The 23,502-nt window shown below is 41.8% G+C and overlaps 3 protein-coding genes and 1 pseudogene across 4 annotated transcripts in view; 1 reads left to right on the forward strand and 3 right to left on the reverse strand.

Moving 5' to 3' along the window:
- The window catches only part of LOC111661091 (uncharacterized), a 12,814-nt pseudogene extending 11,166 nt beyond the window's left edge, over window positions 1–1,648 (reverse strand). Inside the window, exon 1 of the transcript XR_015437757.1 lies at window positions 13–1,648. The product of XR_015437757.1 is annotated as an uncharacterized LOC111661091 (transcript). The remainder of the gene's footprint in view (window positions 1–12) is intronic.
- A 22-nt stretch (window positions 1,649–1,670) lies between these two features.
- Window positions 1,671–9,514, reverse strand: dhx30 (DEAH (Asp-Glu-Ala-His) box helicase 30). Its single transcript, XM_023414559.2, has 18 exons — window positions 9,343–9,514; window positions 8,551–8,672; window positions 8,335–8,445; window positions 7,960–8,229; window positions 7,724–7,873; window positions 7,492–7,644; window positions 6,576–7,046; window positions 5,642–6,025; window positions 5,422–5,500; window positions 5,209–5,313; window positions 4,950–5,125; window positions 4,600–4,806; window positions 3,951–4,032; window positions 3,642–3,835; window positions 3,382–3,541; window positions 2,378–2,535; window positions 2,139–2,242; window positions 1,671–2,052 (listed from the first exon to the last, which is right to left on the reverse strand). The coding sequence occupies exons 1-18, from the start codon at window positions 9,512–9,514 to the stop codon at window positions 1,881–1,883; spliced, it is 3,270 nt and encodes a 1,089-aa protein (XP_023270327.2). The 3' UTR covers window positions 1,671–1,880.
- Window positions 9,515–10,232: 718 nt separating this feature from the next.
- LOC111661093 (chymotrypsin-like elastase family member 3B) lies at window positions 10,233–12,218 on the forward strand. The gene is made up of 8 exons (XM_023414562.2): window positions 10,233–10,343; window positions 10,495–10,583; window positions 10,677–10,759; window positions 10,964–11,089; window positions 11,372–11,508; window positions 11,671–11,813; window positions 11,902–12,054; window positions 12,146–12,218. The coding sequence occupies exons 1-8, from the start codon at window positions 10,304–10,306 to the stop codon at window positions 12,161–12,163; spliced, it is 789 nt and encodes a 262-aa protein (XP_023270330.1). The 5' UTR covers window positions 10,233–10,303; the 3' UTR covers window positions 12,164–12,218.
- A 46-nt stretch (window positions 12,219–12,264) lies between these two features.
- On the reverse strand, window positions 12,265–18,727 carry wrnip1 (WRN helicase interacting protein 1). The gene is made up of 7 exons (XM_023414561.2): window positions 17,958–18,727; window positions 16,797–16,991; window positions 16,069–16,307; window positions 15,170–15,393; window positions 14,031–14,186; window positions 13,079–13,158; window positions 12,265–12,962 (listed from the first exon to the last, which is right to left on the reverse strand). Exons 1-7 carry the CDS (start codon window positions 18,591–18,593, stop codon window positions 12,681–12,683), a joined length of 1,812 nt encoding a protein of 603 aa, XP_023270329.1. The 5' UTR covers window positions 18,594–18,727; the 3' UTR covers window positions 12,265–12,680.
- Window positions 18,728–23,502: the final 4,775 nt, after the last annotated feature.

The raw sequence follows: 23,502 nt of genomic DNA on the forward strand, positions 1-23,502 counted from the left end.
TGGTGGTGAGACGGGCGGAGGGGACAGACAGGTGTGTGGAGGAAGATGATCTGAGGGAGCGGGAGGGAGTGAGAACATGAAGGAGGTCGGACAGATATGGGGGGGCGAGGTTGTGGATGGCCTTAAATGTTAATAGAAGGACTTTGAAATGAATACGGAACTGAACCGGTAGCCAGTGGAGCTGTTGGAGGACAGGAGTGATGTGGTGGATGGAGAGGGTACAAGTAATGATACGGGCAGCTGTGTTCTGGACCAATTGAAGTTTATGGAGGGATTTAAGAGGGAGGCCGAAGAGGAGAGAGTTACAGTAATCCAGACGGGAAGTGACGAGGCTGTGGACAAGGATGGCGGCAGTGTGGGGGGTAAGGGAGGGGCGGAGGCGATTAATGTTTCGTAGGTGGAAGTAGGCAGATCGGGTAATGTTACTGATGTGGGATTGAAAGGATAGTGTGCTGTCAAGGATGACACCCAGACTCTTAACCTGGGGGGAGGGTGAAACGGAGGAGTTATCAATAGTGAGAGAAAAACTGTTGGTTTTGGATAAAGTATATTTGGTGCCAATGAGGAGAACCTCGGTTTTGTTACTGTTTAATTTAAGGAGGTTTAGAGTGAACCAGGATGAGGGTTTAGTGGAGAGGTAGAGCTGGGTGTCATCAGCGTAACAGTGGAAGTCAATGTTAAATTTGCGGAAGATATTGCCGAGGGGAAGGAGGTAGATGATGAAGAGGAGGGGCCCTAGGACAGAGCCCTGGGGCACACCGGAAGTGACGGGGGAGGGGATGGATTTAAAGGACTTGAGTTGAATGAACTCAGTGCGGCCAGAGAGGTAAGATGTGAACCAGTCTAATGGAGTGTGGGTGATGCCAATGGAAGACAGCCTGTTGAGGAGAGTGGCGTGACAGATGGTATCAAAGGCTGCGCTCAGGTCGAGAAGGATGAGGATGGTGAGGAGCCCAGAATCAGCTGCCATCAGGAGGTCGTTGGTGATTTTGATGAGTGCTGTTTCAGTGCTGTGGAGTGGACGGAAACCGGACTGGAACTGTTCATACAGGTTATTGTGGGATAGGTGAGAATGGAGTTGGGAAGCAACAGTTTTTTCGAGGATTTTGGAGATGAAGGGTAGATTGGAGATAGGACGGAAGTTGTTGAAGTTGGAGGGGTCGGCGCCAGGTTTTTTCAGAATTGGAGTAATGGCAGCAGTTTTGAAAGATGTAGGGACAGTTCCAGTGTCTGAGAGAGGAGTGGATGATGGCAGAAATGAGGGGGACCAGAGAGGGAAGGCAGGCTTTAACAAGTTGTGTGGGGAGGGGGTCCAGTTGACAAGTGGATGGCTTGGATTTCTGAATTAGTTCTTTGATTTCTGAGAGAGTGGGGTGCAGGAAGGATGAGAATGAGTGTGTGGATGGGTGAAAGTTGGCTGAGATGCTGAGGTGAGGATTTGGACCTAGGTGCTGGTGGATATTCTTGATTTTTGCAGTGAAAAAAGACATAATGGAGTTGCAGAAGGAGGTTGTGTATAAGTGAGGGGGGAGAGAGTCCTTGGGTTGGGTGATATTGTTGAGCAGGGAGAACAGTTGCTTGGAGTTTCCTTTATTTGCATCGATGATACTGGAAAATAGCTCTACCTGGGTCATTGATTACACTCCAGGTTTGATAACTCCTTCTGTTGATGTCATTAACCAAGGGGTTCACATGTTTCTTCCAACCCTACACTGTGAATGTTTGAATCATTTATTCAATATGGACAAGAAGAGTTTAATGATTTGTGTGTTATTAATTAAAATACATTGTGTTTGTTGTGTGGTTCTGTCTGTTCCTGTATCACGAAACAAGATTGTGGACGTTTGTGTCGTGGTTTCGGTCTCAGAATTGTTTCACCCCTATTCTTCACGAGCAGCAGTACATGTCCTACCTGTCTCTTTGATGTCACAGTCTGTGAGCAGCAGCAAGGCCAGCGGATGGACCACGGAAGAGTCTCTGATGAAAACTTGCCCGCTGGACTTGACAGCGTAGAAGAATGTCAGCCAGCGACTAGGGAAGTCTTCCCCTCCTCTACACACACAAAGGAAGACGTAAAGTTTAAACACGCATTATGTAAGTCAACACCTGCTGTAGTAAAATTTTTGAGCATGTTCAACCTGTTCACTGAGGAGCGGTGAAGCAGCACTGGTCCACCGAGTGTGCGGAAAAACACACCGTTGGGGCGAAAGCGCCCTTCTTTAGTAACCACACCTTTCTTCACCTAAAAGAAATAAAAACAAAACAAGTGAAAGATTTTTCTCCAAAGATAGATGTCCAAATTCTTTGAAGAAGCACAGCAGGAAATAAGCTGTTCAAAGCCATATTATCGGCTCCACTCTGAGAAGCTGCCATGTACCTGAATGAGGTTGGGATAGAGTCCAGCCAGCAGCACAGCTTTAAGCAGCTCATCCTGCTTGCTGTGTTCATTGTAGAGAGAAGCGTGATGCTGGCACTCACTGGCACGAGAAACCAGCTCAGCGTCATGCAGGTTCTCACTGAACTGAGAGATGAGACCTGCAACAGCATGACACAAAAACAGGAATGATTTTGTGAAGCAAGTTAAGTAAAAAAGTTATTCCTAACTTTGGACCCACTCGTACAAGAACATTTTCTTATTTGCTTCGTACGTCTTTTTTGTCTGACACACAAACTTGTTTCAGCGTGATGAATTCTACCTGTTCACAAGTAGCTGAGATTTCATCATAAGCATAACCTACGGCCCTAAAATAGTCATATAAAAAGATACCTGTCCTGCTCATAAGCACAAGCATAAGCAGCACTCAACTGTGACGGAAGTAAAGAGAGAATGTTTCAATATGAGGTAAATGACATCTTTCTAAAGCAAAGCAGTTCATGACTAATAAGAGGGGGTCATATGACAGTCAGAGATATTAGATGGAATGACAATTACAGACAACATGTCATAACAAAAGTTGATATTGAACACTAAGTGACCTGCATAAAGACCCTGAGGCAGCTGACAGATTTGTCTTAATAACTACTAAAGTGTATTAGCTGCAATCAAAAATGCCACTAGAAATCATGAAATCGAAATAAAATCTCTCAAGATCTGGCAAGCCAATGATGATGATTTTAGATGAAGTCTGTTTGTATTTTTACATTTTCAGTATCATATTTAACGTTCAAATTCATTCAGATTAAGGCATTGTGATTTCAAGTCAAACAAGTGTTTTTTCCTTGAGGAGAAAGGCAGACTACCTCCTCATGACTTGTATGACAGGTCAGAACCGCTCATAAATTTCATTAGTACCACAGAAAATTATTTCACTCATTTGAGCCACTTCATCCCTAATCTGTGTTTGAGGGACAAAGTCGATGAGAATAATATTTCACACCAACCGTTGATGAATCGAAGGCTGGTCCTGGACAAAGTGTGTGTGTCCAGATATTCATCTCTGTCCTCTCTGTTGCCCTCGTGCTGAACTCTCCTCCAGCCTAACACAGCTCTACTGAACACCAAATAGTCACTGTAGCTGGAGCCGCTCAGCGCCTCTTTCGCCTGGAAAAACGGAGCACAGATGAAGTGCGTTATATTCAAGAAGTCAAATCCGTTTTATTATGACTATTATTCCAACTATGTAGATTAATAAACATCTCACCTTGTTGACTAGTGCTCGGTTCTGCAAGCTGTTGTGGAAGGGGTCTCTGGTCAGACAGGCAGCTATAGACAGCATGGGCAGAACACACCTGAACATGGCACTCAGGACCAGCACTTTGCCCAGCCGAGGGTCACATGACATACAGGCAACACGCTCTCCTAAAGGCGTCAGGGTTTCTGTCCCGTCCAGAACTCCTGCCAAAACAAAGACATCAATTTAATCCAGCACAGAAATACATATACGTGTAAAGTTAGACATATAACATGATTAAAATATCATCCAGAGCATGAATTGTTCAGAGTCACTCACCTATTTCTTGTAGATTTCGGACAGCTTCTCTCACAGCTTCTTGCTCTGGACTGTCCAACACTTGAGATAAGAAATCTTCAGCCTTAACAAAAGAAAAACAAGACTAGGTCAAAACCTAGTATGTGGCTGGACCGCCTATGGTCAAATCCCGATTTTATAACCATGACGTGGTCTCACACAGCTCACAGCCTTCGTCTGGGATCCACAATAATTTAGCCTTTATTTACTTCAACTCCTACTACCAACTACTATTTTGGTCCTTCATAGAATTAAACTCACTTTAAATTATTTCGACTCAACTGAACTTAATTAATTTCACTCAATTTAACTCGCTTTGGCAACACTGGACAGGCCAAGCTCCTGTGTACCAGTCAGGGCAGCTGTGGCAGACCCATCCAGTCGACCACACCTCTATAACCAATTCGGCTTTAGACTGAGGAAGGACCGCCTACTTAATTAACATACAGAAACCGAGATACATAAATAAATAAAATGTAGAAATATGTACATAAATCCTTAAATGCATAAATAAATAAATAAATGAATGTTGCGGTCCAGCCAAAAATGACATAGGGCATCATTCAATATGTGAGAAAACACCAAATAACAGTTTAACAAACACACAAAAGCTATTGTTCTCCGTCAGTACCTTGCAGTTACGACTGTGGATTTTGGTCTGCATTACTAAACTCTCCAGCGGGGTGCGCAGAATCTCAGGGATAGGAAATGGAGTCATGGATTCCAGCTGTTTTCGTGGGAACAGGTGGTAGGACTGTCCTGGCTGACATCGCCCTGCTCTTCCCTTTCTTTGAGTGACATTAGAGCGGGATATCCAAACTGTGTCCAAACAGGACACCTGGAGAGCCAAATGAAACAGGTTGGATTTGTTGCCTTTTTACATTCCAGCAGAAAATATCACAATCCCCAAATCTACACTTTTGCAGATCTGAAAAGGTTAAATGAGAAACTGGAGTAAAATGCAGATAGTATTACACTAACCTTTGTCCGTGGGTCATAATTCTGTTCTTTGTGAGTTCCAGCATCCACCACATGGACAATGTCATCTATGGTGATGGAGGTCTCAGCAATATTGGTGGTGAGCACAATCTTCCTCTGGCCCTTTTGGGTGTGCTGGAACACAGTCTGCTGGTCGGCCACTGATAAACTAGAGTGCACTAAAAGAAAAAAAGGAAATAAATTATAAATGCATTCTCTTATACTTAAAAGACATAAAAGAAGTCTTTGTCTGTGCTCTTACATGGCAGGATCATCTGTGAGCCCGAGGAAAAGTGGGGCTTCCCCTCCAGTTTCTCCTGAACTGCCTTGATGTCCTGCCATCCAGGGAGAAAACACAGCACTGCACCTGAAGCATGAGGGGGAAGGAGTTTGAGGGATCATCTTAAACACTGCTGCAAGGGCATGATTTAAAGAAAGAAAGAAAAAGAAAAGTTAGAGATAGTGTATTAGTTACCTGGTTCTCCATGTCTGTCAATGTGCTCGATTACGTCAGCCACTAAATCTAGATCGGGTGTTGCCTCAACTCTTCTTCCCTTAAACAAGAAAAAATACCATTTCACATGATACAGCATAAGCGAAAAGAATCTTATGCACAGAATATACTACAGTGGGATGAATCTGAAAGTAATGCATCACATCAAAAACGAACAAATCCATCCAGACTTCAGGCTCACCTGCTCGTCTGTCTCCTCTCTTTCTTGGACTGGCAGTGGGCGTCCCATCTCTCTCAGCACATCCTCCAAGAATCTCTCCTTCACCGGGTGCATGAACCCTGGCACCTTCACGATTGGGCAGCCTCCAAAGTATTGGGCCAGCCTCTGGTTGTCCCCAGTAGCGCTCATAAGCACCACTCGTAGGTCGGGGTTTTCTTTTAAGCTGGAGCGCAGTAAGACCAGCAGCAGGTCTGTGTTTATGTCTCTCTCGTGGACCTCATCCACCACCACGTGACTGATTCCTTTCAGGGACGGGTTCGACTGCAGCTTCCTCAGCAGGATGCCCACTGTGAGGAAGAGCAAGGCTCCTCCACTGTGCTCAGGGGGTCGGCTGTCAAGTCTCACCTATGCACAGAGAAGTACTTATTCTACAAAAACTCCGAAACAGTCAAAGATTCATCAACTAATGTGAATTACTATAATCAGAATACCATTACAACGGAAGAAAGCTCTACTCTTGGAATACTTTAAAGCTTCTGCCAGTCATAAGCAAAAGTCTGTTACACTGACATGAAATCAAATTATTTAATTAATACATTTCTGAGTGCTCATCCTACAATAACAGTTCCGACAGCCAAAAGAAAAATAACAGTTATTGTTCATTTTTATGTAGCATCACAATATTGTAAAGCCCAAGATGATGTCTTTAAATTTCATGTTTTGCCTGAAAAACGCAAAAGTTATTCAGTTCACTATCACATAACAGAGAAAAGCAGCAAATCCTCACAAACAAGATGCTGGAACCAGGTAATGTCTAGAATTTTTTGCTTTAAAATGACAAACTATATAAGAAATAGTTGTCCAGCAACTTGTCGATTAATCTAATAATTTCAGCTCTAATTAAAATAATATATTAAAAAACAAAAGTATGTGTATTCTGTAAACCTGTATCTACCTGATGTCCCACAGAGTTTCTTAGGGATGGGCCCATCTCATGAGCAACACGATGGGCCACTGACACGGCACTGATCCGACGGGGCTGGGTCACCAGGATGTTGCAGTCGGCCCCCTCTCCGCCTCTCACACGGTCCTCCAGTAGGAAGCGGGGGATCCGTGTTGTTTTGCCACATCCAGTTTCACCGGCGATCACCACCACCCTGGAAGACTGCACAGCCGAGACCACACGCTGACGGTAGTCATCAACCGGGAGTTTCACACCCAGTACAGGGTTTGCCTGCTCCCATTCCTCCTGAAGGTAGGTACTGAGCTCCTGAGCTTCCTCTTTTGACAAAGGTTTGTATGGTCTGCCTGTGATGGCGTCTGCCACCAAGTCCTCCTCTTCTTTTTCTTCCCCTTGGTCTACTGTCTGCTCTCCTTTTGCTTCTTTCTCCTCCCACAATTTCTGCACTTCTTCTGCCACCGGGTACTGTTGAGAAGAAGATGAGGTTTTAGCTTTGACAGAAAATTAAAATACCATCACACGCCCTACGAGAGTGGTTCCCAAACTGGGGGTAAGGACCTTCAAATAGGTGCCAAGATAAATCTGAGGGGGTCAGGAAAAATAACTGATGAAATAAAATGTATATATATTGCTTTTACACAAATTCTGCCTGTGATAAAAGAGACCATAACCTGTGATGAGGGGGTCACACTAGAGATCCACTAGGACACCCGAACATTAAATCAAACATCAATTCAAATCTTTGGGCATTATTGTGCTGCTATAACATCCTCCGATCTTCACTGATTTGTTGCCACAAAGATGAACACACTTTGGTTTAATATATAATTGTATGTTGTGACATTAAGAATATGTCCACAAATTTTTGGCTGTGTAGTGCAAACACACGAATGCCATCCATCTTACTCACCTGTGTGAGATACTCCCTCATACGAGTCTCCAGGTAATTTGGGATTTCCAGTGGGAGGGGGCGTCTCTCCCTCTCTCCTGCCTCCCTCACCTTTTCATGGTTGTACTTGGCATGAGTCAACGGATTGTTGTTTTTATCCAGCAGCTCTAGCTCCTAAACCAGGTGACATGACACACATATTAGAACTGTTCTAACATGCAAGAGCATAGTATTTCTCCAAAGTCATTCCCACCTTCAATTTCATGCAGGCCAGAGCTGCAGCTTTCTTCTCTGCTGTCACTCTGTTACTTGCTGTAGCTGTGAACTTCATCTTCTCAGGCCAGAGCACGGTCAGTTCACATTTCTTTTGCTTCCCTCCAGTGGTTCGGAAATTCATTAGCTCCTTTAATGACAGACAGAGATATGGGTCGAGAACGTATAAGCTAGAAGTGATTAGCTTCCATTGTGGTGAAGACGAGAGCTACCAACCCTGATTCTGTTCGTTGATGTGGCCACCTGGATGACCCTGCCCAGGAGAGATTTAGGTTGAGGAAACAGGGAGAGAGCTTCAGCAACATTGGAGGTGTCCTCTACAGGGGACTGGTATTGTTTGAGTTCATCTGCTTTGGCTTTAGACATGCGGACATAATTTCTCCATGAGTTGTCCTCATTATCATAAAAGGGTGTATGTAGCCCTCCACTCCCTTGGCCAGCTCTCTTCCTGGGGAGCTGATTGTTTGGACCAATCACACCCATTTCCTGTGCACAAAGAGAGTAGAAGAAAAGAGTGAAGGAGCAAGTCACTACAGATAAGTAAAATAAATTTAAAAAAGTGCATCCACTTTTTACAGTGTAAAGTCTTACTCTGAGCTTGAGACAAGCAGCAGCTGCAGCAAGCTGTTCTGCATCACTCCTCTTGGAGGCATAACCTTCCTCTTCAATCTTGCAGGGCCACATCAGTGTGACAGTGGCTTTCTATCGAAACAAAGTTGCAGTTCAAAACTTAAAATCATCTATGAGAGAGCTCTCAAATACATGGTGTGTCCAGAAACCCCATTTCATCACGACAATTGTTCTCACCTTGACCCCCACATGTTCAGTGTAGCTGTACTGGATGAGATGGGACAGGTCACTGACTCCCAGTGACCGAGAGATTGTGTTATTCAAGAGGGTTTTAGGATCTGGAAACTCCTTCAGCAGCTCTGCGTTAAGGTTAAACCAATAAAAACAGTAAAAACAAAAAAAGGTCAGACACACAGTTCTCGGAGAATTGGTGACAGAATAATATCCTGTTGGCTGGTCGGCTGATAACACCAAATGATCAGCTACACAACTATTCAGAATTTCTTGCCGCTTCGGTTGTTCCAGTAAGTCCTAAAGATGAATAGTTTTTACGACCACTCATTCTGGAATCCTTACTTTGACTAGGCACCTTCATTTTCATTTCCCTGATCCTTGTGAAAGCTACTGTGGGCTAAAATGTGTTTCTTACCACGCAGTGGCAACAACAAGAAGAATAGAGCTTTTTTAACATGATATTATTACAGCAGACTTGCAATCGTCTCATAGTGGGATGGTTGCATGGAGAGGGACGGACGACTGGACTTTACCGTTCAAGTAACGTCTAATAGCTAATGAAGTGAGAAAAAAATGATACAGCTATGAGAACTGTGCTTTTATACAGCCATTCTCTATTTATTATGTCATTACAGCTTCCTTAAGGCTTAGGTAAACCTTGAAATATAGTAGTGAGCGGATGTTTTCAGGATGTTTCTATGATGTTTTAGGAGGGATGTCCTTGAGGTTTAGCAGTGCTGCGAGCTGTCACCTGTTAGCCGTTAGCTAACTTAGCTAACAGTAGTTTTCACTCACCTCGTTTAGTCTGAAAATCCGAAGCACCGGGTTTCTCAAATCTTCCAGCTTTTGTAGTATACCACCGCATTTCTTGGCTCCAGTTGGACGCTGTTTTGCCTCCTGTGTAAACACATTTGGCGATTTTGCTCAGCCCTCTCAGGCGCACGAGTAAAACGCCGGGTAGCGCCATTTTTAAACTACAATCTCTTCTTCTGCGGCAGTGAGCGGAAGTAGACAACAGTATTCACAGCGACACCGTTTGGGTGTAAAATAAACTTACATTAAAATGTTATTAAAAATGCTACTGATTTACCCGTTTTTACGTTAATCTTAATTACCGAGACATCTCTTAATCTGTTCAATTCATTTAAAATAAATAATTAAATAAGAAAAATACATGAAACATGACTCTCCTTATACTTGACCCCTGTGAACAATTAAATTCTAGAATGTAAATGTGGGTGGTATTGGATCCAGAGATCCTGTAAAAAGTGTATCAGCAAAACCAAATTCCCTTGACCATCATAAGCTCTTAATCAACAAATCAAATTTCTCCTTACACTGCATATTAATTGGTGCTGTTATAACATATAACGTAGTTCCTCTTGCTTCAAAACCTCAAAATATAAAGGCAACTAACCCCTGTTATGGTAAAATAATACTGAAATTTTGGTGGGGCTTCAACATCTGTGGGTCCCAAGAATTGTCACCTCCTCTAACTGCATGCAAGGTTCAAAGGGCACATCTGAAGTGTGGATAAAACATAACAGGGTAAAAATCAGTTTATTGCATCGTACTGGGTATAGTGTCTCAATCAGCACATGCTGTTTACAGTCTGAATTTCAGGAATTATCTGACTTCTTTGCACACAGCGCTCTTGCCACCTGGAGAATGGCTGGAAAACTCCCAGACTCTGTCTGGTGCTGTCTGGACTAGAGCCCATAAATAGTGCTGCTTGAAAAAATAGCTTTTGATCAATATGGAACTGGCATTTGTCCTCCTCTTGGTTGTCACAACTGGTGAGTTCATGTTAAACACATTGTATTTGTTGGTGTGAGTTGCTACTTAAAATGAATATGAACCAAGCTGATATCTTGATTTGAGAGAAAGCTGGGGACCCTCTTACTCTTATTCAGTATTCTCTCGTTTCTGTGTCTCACTGTGTTGAAGTTTCTGGGTGTGGTGTACCCAATTACGAGCCCAACACCAGCCGTGTGGTGAATGGAGAAGAGGCCCGTCCCTACAGCTGGCCATGGCAGGTGAGTCAGTGCAAACACTTTTTCACAAACATAATTTTTACCCATCTGATTCTCATACTGATCTAAATCATCCAGTTTTCTATTTATCTATAGGTGTCTCTGGAGTCTTTCTTCCCCACCTGTGGAGGAACACTTATTGCTCCTGACTGGGTCTTGACTGCTGCTCACTGCATCACGTGAGATCAAGTTTACATCTCAGATAAACAATTTTACAACTAAAATAAATAGAATGTTAGATCTCTGAATTAATCTAGAATGTTTTCCTTGCAATGGCCACGTATAATTTCTAGATTAAAATGACAGTGATGTAATAGTAATGTCACTGATTTAATTTCTAAAACTCATTTTTAAAGACATAGAGGCTCTTTTTTCCCAACCAGATTCCACACATACAGGGTGGTTCTTGCTGAGCATGACATGAAAAAGCAGGAGGGACCTGAACAGTCCATTATGGTGAAAAAAATGTTCATCCATCCCAAATGGAACGACAACTGCGTGTCTTGTGGGTAGGTTATTGTCCTTTCTCAACATATTCAGCCCAGCAGTCTAGATCTGAGGGGGATTATTAAGAAACACAGTAAATATGTCCTTGAAAAAGGTGCTTACCCTGAGACCCTGGGAGTTTCTGCTGAACAGCAGCTGAGTAAATAGAAGTTTTGTAAATGTAAATGAATGCACCTAAACATGTAGTAGAAACCGGCGCTCCACACAATTATGTAGACTCTGAGTTATTGAGAAAATATAATTAATGACATGTTTCATTCTTTGTGTTTCATTCTGTTATGTAGGAATGATATTGCCCTGCTAAAGCTGGAGAAGAGCGCTGTTATTAATGATAAGGTTCAGCTGGCTTGCCTGCCACAGCCTGGTGCTACCCTTGCCCACAACCAGCCCTGTTACGTCACAGGCTGGGGTCGTCTTTTCTGTAAGATCTGCTGCCAAGTCTGCTAACACCCAGCTCATGTCGGGTGAAGTGCACCCTTGTGGAAAGCAAAAATATTTAATTGCTCTGGGACCTGAAGATATTCATCAAATATAATTCAAGTTTTCAGCTGTTGTTACAATGAGTGTGTCCATTTCTCTTTAGCTGGAGGTCCCCAGGCAACTACACTTCAGCAGGCCCTACTTCCTGTGGTGGATCACAGTATCTGCAGTAAAAGTGACTGGTGGGGCAGCTCGGCGAAGACAACAATGGTCTGTGCAGGAGGAGAGAGCAAGTCAGCATGCCATGTAAGAAACAACAACGTAGCTCTATACTTTATGTGACACAAATGATACCATTTTCTCCAACGTTACAATATCTGCTATAATCTTCCAGGGTGACTCTGGCGGCCCTCTGAACTGTAAGGGCAGAGACGGTAAATGGTATGTTGAGGGAGTGACTAGTTTTGTGAATGGGCGTGGATGTAATACTCCTAAAAAGCCCACAATGTTTACCCGTGTGGCCTCTTTCATCCCCTGGATCCGTGAGGTAAGGGAAACATCACTTTACATGAAGACATACAGTAAATGTACTGTTGGCTTTTTGTGAAATGTTCAAACCTTGTGTTACTTGCTTGCAGACCATGGCCCAAAACTGAAGAAGTTTCCGTAACTGAAGAAGTGACTCAACAATAAACTCTAAAATGAAATGTTCATATTATGTTTGTCTTGTATTTCAACAAAAGGGGTATAGTATTCATAACATAAAGAAAACATTTTAATCAGTTGTATACATTTTTTTTTTTACAAGGTCAGGACAAAGGTAAACCTCAACATACACATATTTAACATAGTAAACATTTTAATATCTATTATGGAATTACAAAGGCATATTGTGCACTGTAGGTTCTTGGTATTTTTTAAATGAATTGAGAACTGTATTATGATCATATCTAGAACTAAAGTAAATGAAGTATATGGTTTGTTTATACTTTACAATCAAAAGCAATTGACTAAAGTAAAACTGTATATACATTTGAACATGACAAAACGTGTGAATGCAGCAGCTGCATCAAAACATATATCCCACTACTGTTCATGTGAAAAGATTATTTTCATTCAGCAGCCTTGGTTGTAGGCTATATATTGTGTGGCATAAATCATTACAAGAGATAATCATGGGTCTGAGGGTGTCCAGGTGAAGAAGTCGATGCCCTGCAGCTCCTTAGGTAAATACTCCTGCTCTACAGGGTCACTGAAGGCTGGGTTGTATTTGTAGCCTTTAGCGTAACCCAGTTGCTTCATCAGCCTTGTGGGGGCGTTGCGGAGGTGCAGGGGGACGGGAGGCAGGGGGCCTTTGTGGTTCCTCAAACATCCCTTCACATTACCATAGGCCTTGTAGATCGCCACAGACTTGGGTGCTCGTGCCATATACACCACACACTGGGCCAGGATGACCTGTTGAGCAGCAGATTAACAGAAGGATGACAACAGAGATGAGACACTGAAATACAACTTGTATAGCAGTTAGCCATTTTGATAGAAGACCGTGTAAAACCACCAGGTTGGCCTACCTCGCATTCAGGCATCCCGATGAAGTGACAGGCCTGGAAAGCGGACACAGCCTGAGGGAGGGCAAAGGGATCTGCCATACCTGAGAGAGACATGACAAGGAAGGCATCCAGTCAGCCTGCATTCAAAATGACACTTTCTGTGGTTAAAAACTTATCTTTCAGTCAGTGTTTTCTTTCCTGTAATAATTTCAAAGTACAAGTTGCCTGGGGTCAGGGAAAGTGACCCACATAATGCTTAGGGACATTTTCATAGGCAACTGACAGAAGACTGTTAGAAAATATTATAAGTTACTTGGTTATTTAAAGAGATAGTAGACTACAGTATGTATGGCTTTGTACTTTACAGCAATCCCTGTTCAACAATTCATCATTTTTACTGCCAACAACATTGCTACTTAACTTCATTTGTACCATTTCTCACTTTTCAAAACAATGTAAGACAGTAACATAATACAACTACAAAGCAAGTTTCAAGTGTCACCATGCTGTATGAGGACTGGCTCACAAAGAGCATAAGACCAAACCCAAATAAACCAGTGCAAAGCATAGAAGAGCAGAATATTAAAATCAGTGAATTAATTAAATAAAATTCTAAAAGGATTCTGCATAAAAACAAGTTTTAGAAGAAGAGATTTCTGACAGGCTCCATTGAAAGGATCTCCCCGCAAAAGCCCACAGTTATCTGTAGTTATGAGCTAAGATTATGTGACAATCAAAAACAACACAGTCTTCACTCTGGCTCAAACTGAACTAGTGTCAGTGATGTAACCAGGAACACAGCCATGCAACACTGCAAAACATAATCAGTAAAACCTAATCTTATCCACAGAGGCAACCAGCGTGTTAAGACCAGAGGATCAGAGTGGCAGCCATGTGCCAGCTGCATGAGTGATTAGAATAAATCATAAAAGAGAAAACACCTGCGATGGCGTCATTCAGTAATTTCACATACCAACATCCTCGCTGGCAAAGCGGACCAGTCTGCGAGCCACATAGAGAGGATCCTCACCGCCCTCCAGCATGCGGCCCAGCCAGTACAGAGAGGCATTCTCATGGGAGCCTCTCATCGACTTATGCAACGCTGAGATGCAGTTGTAATGCTCTTCGCCTTTGAGTAACACAGATACATACACAAAAATACGTCAACAGGTGATGCAAGAAAAAAATAAAAGAGACAGATCAAAATCTGTTGGTGGCATTTCCCAAGCCTTCACTGTGGTGCAAAGAAAATTACATACAAAAAAAGTTAATGACTAGCACACCATATAAAACCATAATTCAAGGCAGAATACTGTCTCTGTTAAGCTCATTAGTCAAGCTCAGGGACAGTTTCATCACCATATGAAACAGGAATCTCAGTCTTTTGGGACAGCTGTGTATTATGTAACAGGACAGTGTAGAGGACATTTGAAGCCATTATTGTTCATCAAAAGGGGTCGGGTAGGGGAGGTGTAAATGACTGAGTGTTTCAGTTGAGAAAAATCCAAGTTAAAGTGCTTTCTAGTTTTATGAATGTACAGCACACCAGTCTTAATCAGAATCAAAGGCTTACATTTCGTGTTGTAAAGGGCACTGGGTCTGTACAAAAATGTGTGTAGCTTAATACCCCTACGTGACATTCACACACACGCACACGCACAGAGAAAACAAACATCCCACTCCTAAGCAACCACAATCACAGCTATAAACACCCCCACATTATATCCATTATATCCATTTCCTTTTATCGTCTAATGCATTTCATATGAAAGCCCCATGGCAAGAAAGTGATAACAGTTGCTGAGAGGTAATATGTTGGTGCTCTTAAGCTCAAGACCTCAAGTTATTTAGAACTTATTTAAAGTGAAGATATTGATGGTAGGTGTTATACTGAAGCTGCTGAGAGGATTTTAAAGATGTGGATTTGTAAAATATGTTGCATATTCCTCACATTTTAGCCATCATTGGCAATACTTCAATAATGACAGAACAGAATTGTATGGAAGTTACTACAGCAGATGCTGTGATAAATTTAGGGTGACTCCTTTCAGATCAGTGAGGTTCACAAGGGTTACGTAATTACAGAAACGTTCAAAGTACACCCGGGCTTACCAGCTTTATCATAGAGAATATGGGACCTCTGAAGACCCTCCTTGACATGGTCTTCCTTCACCAGTATTTCTTGAGGAGAACTGCTTTGTGCCAACAGGTTTGGCTGAGTCAAGCTCACCTGAGCCTGAACAGCCAGCTGCAGACTATTGAGTCCTGTTCTTGCGTCACCATCACAGAGGTAGGCTATGGTGTCCAGAGCTTTTTGCTCAATGTAAATCTTTGGCCTAGGAAAAGAGAAAACCATATCAGTGTCAATATTTTTTTATTGTAGTAATTTCCCATGTAAAGAATCAATGCCTGAGAAATAAAATGATGACAAATATTAGAGATTTGTACTCATTTATGATGAGGCCACTGCAGCACGACCATATTATAAGATATATACATATACATAAGAAATAACTGCGAACTCAGATGAATGCTTGTTACTGGGTATGATGACGAATATATTAAAACATATATTCCCACACAAGTCTCTTAATTCACTTTGATATAATAATCACTGAAAGCAAAGTACTTATTAGTTTATTGTAAATGTAGTGTTTTTGTCAATGTCTGGATTATGTAGAAATAATGACTCAATTACATGTTTTGAGTCTCTGAACTTAAACTGTGTTACAGCCTCAGATGTCAGTGCATCCCAAACATTACATCTGATGCAACTACTGGATTATCTCCCTGAAGATCACATACCATCTGCAGCCAGGAGTTCATATGCAAATTCTTTTCTATTAACATATCAAACCAAACCAGAGTCTTTGAGATTGCTGCAGCTCCAACAACTACTTTTACACTCCCCCCATATATTATCTAACTAAACCCAACTGAAGTAGCTGTAGGATGACACCCGGTCATTACATGTGGGACACCGAGGGCTCGGCCCCCAGAGGAGCACTTACTCGTGTCCCCCTGTTTGATCTTGACCTTTGGAATTCGCTGGATCTCGTCCCAGGACTCTGATACCGAGTGTAGCCACGGCCCTGTCCAGGATCGAGCCCATCGCCTCCACGGAGAGCTTCTCCAGCACCAGCACCCTGCACCTGCTCAGCAGAGCAGCATTCACCTGGAAGGACGGATTCTCTGTGGTCGCTCCAATCAGCGTTAAAGTCCCGCACTCCACGTGAGGAAGGAAGGTGTCCTACAGATACACACATGTACTGAGTGAAAAAAAGGCGAGAGCAAACATATAATGAAGAGAGGTGAAAACAAGGACCATCTATGCAGTGATGATATCGAGGCTAAGTATTTATCTGACCATTTTCATAATGCTTGCTCCATCAGAGAAATTTCTCATCTTGCTGCCACTATTGCAAACACAGTCATTGATGACACTTGCCCTACTATGATATGTATTTCCATGCTTTGAACCTTATTGGGTCATTAAGCAAAGATCAAGACTGGTCCTCCTTGGCAACTAATACAGGGATTTACTGTCATGCAGCACATAGCTGCATAGAGTCATGGACGCTAACAGCCAACAGATTCCTATGGGAAAGTAAGGGAAATAAACTATGCAAACCTCAGCCATTAGCTTCACAACCTGTAGTGTACTACACAGACTTGCCTTTTTAAACATTTTGCAACTAAAGCTAACATTACAAACTAAGGTAGCGGCTCAGTACTCCACCTGTTGGGATTTGTTGAAGCGGTGAATTTCATCAATGAACAGGATGGTCTTCCTCTTGCACAGTCGGAGCTCATTCTGCGCCTGCTTGATCACCTCTCGGACTTCATTGGTGGACGTACTGGTTGCAGACAGATTGACAAAACGAGCTGTGCCGTTCTTTTTACTGGTGCTGGCAATTATGTGAGCTAGAGTGGTCTGAAAGACAACAAAACATATACAAGGTAATTTGATTAACACATATGGTCTGCCTTCTGGAATCTTAATGGGCCCAGAGGCAAAAACGAAACTGCCCGACACCACCAAAAAAAAAAAAAAAAAAATTCTGCTTAATAATGTTAGGGGTTTGATTATTCGCACATATATGGCATCTTTAATCTCCAGTGTTTGAGCCATACATTTAATATTTCAGATCATGTAATGCGCCTAGCTTTGAGGGCCTCATAAATCTCATCTTCACTTCAGCTGTGAAACCTGAACACTGCTAGACAATTGAGGGAGGGAGTTAAAGAGGTCAAGTGTGAGTAAAGCATGTTGACAAAGTCTAAGTATGGCGAGCTGCTGTGCAACAATCCACGCAAGTCGCTTGGCATACCCAGGAAGTCATTAACAGGCTGTATTCAGGTCTGACAAAGAGAAGAGAGGCAAGCACAAACCTGGCAGCCACAGACTGAATAACTCACCGTCAACATGGTGTAAAGGTTTCATGACTCTCTCTTTATCAAGTGCAACAGAGAGAAGAGCAATAAAAACGTACATTAAGAGAAAAGGCAGTATTTCAAGTTTTGGTTGAAGCTTAGGGCTGCACCTAATTCATTTTCTGTTATTTGACTAATAATTGACCAATCGACTACTTGTTGCAGCTGTAGTTTACATCAATTTTAAAGCAAAAACAGCACATATTCAAAAATTTAAAAAACTGCTGCTTTTCTTTGTTTTATGGCATTTTTGACTGATAGTTTCACAAATCTATTATGAAGGGCATTTTTGATTGTTTCTGGCATTTTAGAGACCAAACAATTAGTCGATTAACTGAAAAAATCTCAGTTAATGATAGTGATTATCTTAAAACTTCAGATATCACCATATGTGGTAAGAATAAGTGTTGATGATAGTCAGATCTCGTCAATAAGGGGATGGGTATCTCAGCTGTCACCACCACACCTTCCCGCATCCCGGTGGTCCCCAGAGGATCAGAGATGGTATTTCCTGCGAGTCCAGAAGTGACCGGAGGAGTGTTTGCTGGCCAATAACTTTACTCTGACCAAAGTATTCTTCCAGGTTGTTTGGTCGCAATATCTCCGCCAAAGGTTTGTCCATCGTTAGCAGTGTCCGTGATGACAAACCATGTGCTGTCTTTGGCGTCTGCCCGCTGGACGCGGATGTTTGGCTCTTCTGAGTCTCCGTACCTGCTGGTGCAGGTTCAGCCTCATTCAGGACACTACGTTGAGCCCCCTTGCTGACAGAAGTGGCAGTGTTAAGTAAACCACTCCGTTCACTTTGAACTGAAACTTTACTCTTGTTGGTCTGAAAAAGAGAGAACATAGTAGGTGTCGGGGTCCCTGCTACAGCTTTGTTGACACCGGGGCTGGCCCATGATGGTCTGGTCGGTACAGCTTCCGCATTAATGCGCGGTTTCTTTAAAGGAGGTTCACTGTCGTCTGTGGTGGACGGGCTGCTGTCATCGCCTCTCAGCAGACATACGTCGAGGTGTCCATTAATTGTGGTCGGCTCGAAGTCTTTAGAACAAACGGGACACTGCACCGACTCCAGTGCTGTGGATGTCTTCTCGTTCGCCATGTTGATTCACCGCGTAACTTTTGACCTTTAATCACGTGACCAAACACTGATTTGAGATTAAATGTTAGAAACTTGTTTTTGCAGTTGTATGTACAGTTATGACTTCCTGACCTCTTTTACCAGCTAAATATGACGTTTATTCGAATATTATGTTTGTTGAACTTTTTTTTATACTTTGTGGACCAATTTTGATTTCGTTACTGTATATACACACTACTACTATATATAGTATGTTGTTTGCATCTACGTGCTGTGGGACAGTCCATCATGTGGACTTTTCTTAATAATGACACTTTGAAATTAAATTTGGATTGTGTCTTAGTTTAACCGCTAGGGTGGTAAGTATAGTTAACATTGTCACTAAAATATGACTATAACTGTTTTCTCAAATGTTGGCCAGGGAAACTTGTTCTCCCCGTAGTAACTGTGGTACCTGAATGCTGCATTGATCTACATATATTAACAGCCAGGCTTCACACTTTGGCCATCGGTAACATATTGAGGACTTCCGGGTTTGTCCTTGGGGCTAATGATTATTTTAATTTTTGATTAATAGTAATGGAAGAGATATAAACAAAGGCTTCAAATAAATTTATGTTATTAGTATTATTTTGTGATGTATTATAAGTAGGCTAATAGTAGTAGTAAAAGTAGTATTAATAAATGTTGATGCTCTAGTTGGTGATACTTCTGCCCTCAGAATGCTGATGTACCTGCTGATACCTTTATACAGTATATCATGGAAAGCTACTTTATGTGATTTCTTATTTACTGTAAGGAAAAAATGGTTGAATTATAATTAAAAAACTAAAGTCTGAATTGTTTTACTGCTGCTGTTTTCTTACAAACTTAATTGGTGCTTTATTGCAGCCTTCCTCAGTCTTTCTCTCCTTCTCTGCTCAGATGAAAGATCCAGCCAAGAGACACATACCAGAGAGGTCAACCAGACCAGGAAGACAGTGAGAAAGCTCCGAAGGAAAGGGCCGGCGGCCAAGTGTCCCCCTCAGGGAGAATGGCCAAGTCTAAGTCAATTCATCAGTGTGCCAGCAGCTGAAACATGACCAAGCTGGCCTTGTTCCCCTTCTTAGAGAAGGTGAAAACCATGCACTGCTTCTGGGAAATGAAGTTTGAACCACAGGTATGCACACAGTTCATGAATTGCTTATAAAAGATACTTAGCCTAGATGAAGGAGTATTAATATGCTTTTTTAATCAGCCCTTTGAGTCTACAGGAGCACCAGCAGAGGGTGCTAATGCATTTTAAAATAATTGAAATGCTGTAACACTATAGCGGCTATAGTGTTACAGCATTTCAATTATTTTAAAATTAGGCTATAGTACAGCCTAATGGTGCATTCACTAATTAGCCCAAATTATAAACAGAGACTAGCCACTAATGATCTTTTTATAGTAAAGATTTGAAAAAAACAATGTGGCTTTGGCATTTATTTTCAATGGTGATTCAGTATGGTCTCACCTAGACTTTCAAAAACAAACCCTCTAAAATTTACCAGGGTATAAAATGACAAAATATTACACCATGTGTAGTGTCCACTCAGCACACTGTGTAAGTGCCAAAATAGCTTAGTCAATTTTATCAATTGCCAAATTATGTGATGCCTGAGAAGTGCCAAAAATAGCGTAAAACATGTAGTATGGGATTCAATTAATCACATGTTGTAGCTGAAACTTACAGTCTACTGTAAAGCAAACTGAGACATTGTAAGCAATCAAAGACCATATTTGCTTTTTTTTTTCCACCATGGCAGCCAACAGATTCATTTGAGCAGTGAGAGCAGAGCTCCCATCCAACAGTGAGTTCATTATTGTATTTGGCAGAGCTGGTTGAGAAGCCAGAGGAGGCTGGGGAGGTTTCCAGACATGCTGCACATAACTATGACTGGCCACTGTTGGCCAGATGATGCATTCTTGGCCCTCTGGCCGTATGGGTTTCACACCCAAAGTGTGTGATTGTTGCACAACGTAATGTAGACTATGTTCTATTTTCATCTGGATTGACACTTGATAATAATTCTATATTTTAATTACTGTTGAATTATGTCTGTTTACTCTGGATACTGTAATTAAAGTTTAGCAAACAATAAAGGTTGATATGAAGTTGCAATGCTGAGAACATTGAGTGTATGCCCCCACATGTTAGTTGATATGACATTTGCAGCAGTAATCCAATAGCACGGGCTATTATTTACACCACATCCAAGTGTCTGTGTTGACAGGGAGACAAGACCCACCATCACAGTTCTCTCAGTTTTAAATGCCCTTTGCTGTGTTAAAGATTAATCTTGTTTTTGTTAGACTACGGCTCACATAGTTTATTCACAGAGAGGACTATTGGAGAAAAGGACATTGAAAAAAAGGCTTGCTCTCTAGCGAAGATGGGAGGTTCAACAGAGTGAGAGAGCGAGCATGTGTCTCAGACACCCTTTGCTGGCACCTGTCACTCTTTTGTCATGAGGACAAACTGCCCGTCCTTTGGCTCTAAGGAAGGAATGGGGGGCGTTGACTGAATTAACAGCGGCAGTGGAAGGATAGTGTAGTATTAACATTTGGGTGGTCCCTACTCTGAGAAGGAGCTGCCATCTCTTCTAACCCTCCACTTGAGTCACTTCTCCCTAAGCTCCATAAGGTCCTTTGTAGTTAAAGATAGCAAAAGCAAGACTTACAGAAGAAGGATGAGGAGTAAAGTGAAAGGCATTGAGAAATATGTCACAGGCTTGGACATTTGGCTGGTCAAGAGCATGTGTTTGATTGCCTCCTACTTTTGGCGCAGGCTGGGTGATTTACTCTGCTATAGGAGAAGGCACAGAGCATCTACTCCACCTGGCATTCAGGTATATAAAAGGATGTTTGAGGAACACATTTTTTACTGTCTTTCAAATCATCAGAGTTGTTGTCATGAAGTGTGTTTATGTTTCAGTGTTTCAACTAACTGCCGGATGGGCCAAAGACAATTTATAGGACAAAAAAAGTTGTATTATACTCTGTTTTACACTCAAAATCCACTTTATTTTATCATTAAGTCCTACTGAGAGAATATGTTACTCATCAAAAGCTCAGCTGTGTCAGGACTTTTCTTGATTTCTTGACTCACACCTGTGTCAGTCACGTTTATGATCGTAGGTCTACCACTTCAAAAGGTCATGCTTTTCGAGGAAAACATTTTTGCGTCATGTCTCCACTTTCATATGATTGTTGTATACTGCACATATGTAGGTTGGAATTTACATATTCATCGTCATTCATAGGCATATTGTATACAAATGTGACTATACTGGAGGAAATCATTATTGTATTTCGAGTTCTGTTTGCGTTTTCCCTGAAACAACCATGGATGTGATGTGTGATCGCTGGCCACATAACATCAGTTACTACCACAGATCTTGTCCACAATTTTGGACTGTCTTCAGAGGGGATGACAGCAGCTTTAATAACCCTCCTTATTTGAGCTTAAAGTTCTTGCTGTTCTCATAGGAATGAACTATGAGGCTGGAGAAATCGTCATTTCATATTAAGGTTAATTGCTCTAATATGTCCTTGTTTAGGGCTATAATCTTTGTTCGTTGTTCTTCTGCTCCTTCTTTTGGGTGGAATATCATTTTAAATGTCTTTGTAGCTGAATTTATGTGCTGAGATGCATCTACAGTTGTAAAGATATCAAGCTGCAGTACAGGTAAACAGCAACTGAGAGATGTCATATTTAATAGAACAGAAATGTACATTTTAAAGATGGCACATGACAGAAGATTTCTTGAAACATCTACACCTACAGTGAACATCTATTGTATCTCTACATTGACTTATTAGATAGAAGTGTCCTCGCTTCCAATTTATTTGTTCTGCTCATTGTAACTATTCTCAGGTACCTTGGATAAAGCTATGATACCTCAAATACATAAGTTATTACTGATGCTTTAAGCCTGTGGGCGATATTCAGCTCACAAGTCCTTTTAAACACAACACACGAGTTGTCAGCAGGGAACTGGGGCTTCGTGCTGTTGTGATGTATTGTTGCATCAGGTTTCATGAAGAGTAGGCTCTCACCCATTTCTTATGACAGGCACAATGCTAATGGAAATGGGTTTCCTCTTTAGTCACAGCTCTATAATTACTTTACCCTCAGACAACAAGCAAGGTTGCCTCGTGATTAACTATGTTAACATATTTTGTATTATACTTTTACCAGTTATGGTTAGATATTTTGAGATGACTGACACCTCACTCTGCAGTTTATTCTTATTTCTTCTCTGCTTATGGCATCACGTTATCTATATTTCTGTTTTGTCTAGAAAACCATAAGCATTTAGCTGCATGACCTGCATGTGAAGCCATCTTTGAGTTACCTTTTTAAAGTACATTTTATTTGTGTAACTAAGTGCTTACTTTTACGCTCACATTTCCTACGTTATCCTCCAGCTAAATGTCACATCTAATTGAATTAGTTAGCTCAACATATAGGGATTATCGTTTCAGCAGTAATGTGCTTCTCAGTGTCTAAGTGAAACGCGAGACTGGTAGTTATGATGCATATGTGTTTTGCTATGCTATGGATAGCAGCAGGAAGGATAAAACACGAGATAAGAGGCCGGTGGTGTTTACGAGTGCAGCGTTTAGAGAATCCGCTGTGAAGGTACAGTGAGCTCTAGTGGTAGAGCAAGACAGGCACACCGAAGGCAGCAAATCCTGCTGTTGCTGCCATCTAGTGATTTAATATTTTACATGGCTGCTGAGATGCAGCGTTGCTTTAATGGTGACATCACTGTCATGGTGTATGTGGTTGGAAAAGCAGGAGACTTGAACTTCTTAGAGATCAGTGCAAAAAGCTTTTTGCCTTATAACACTATTTCATTACCCTCTTAATATCTGCATCTCATGGGTTAACTGTTTCTTT

Source organism: Seriola lalandi, unplaced genomic scaffold, assembly GCF_002814215.2.
Source record: "Seriola lalandi dorsalis isolate HSWRI2012SDOR001 ecotype SW California unplaced genomic scaffold, Sedor1 jcf7180002054535, whole genome shotgun sequence".
Classification (NCBI taxonomy): domain Eukaryota; kingdom Metazoa; phylum Chordata; class Actinopteri; order Carangiformes; family Carangidae; genus Seriola; species Seriola lalandi.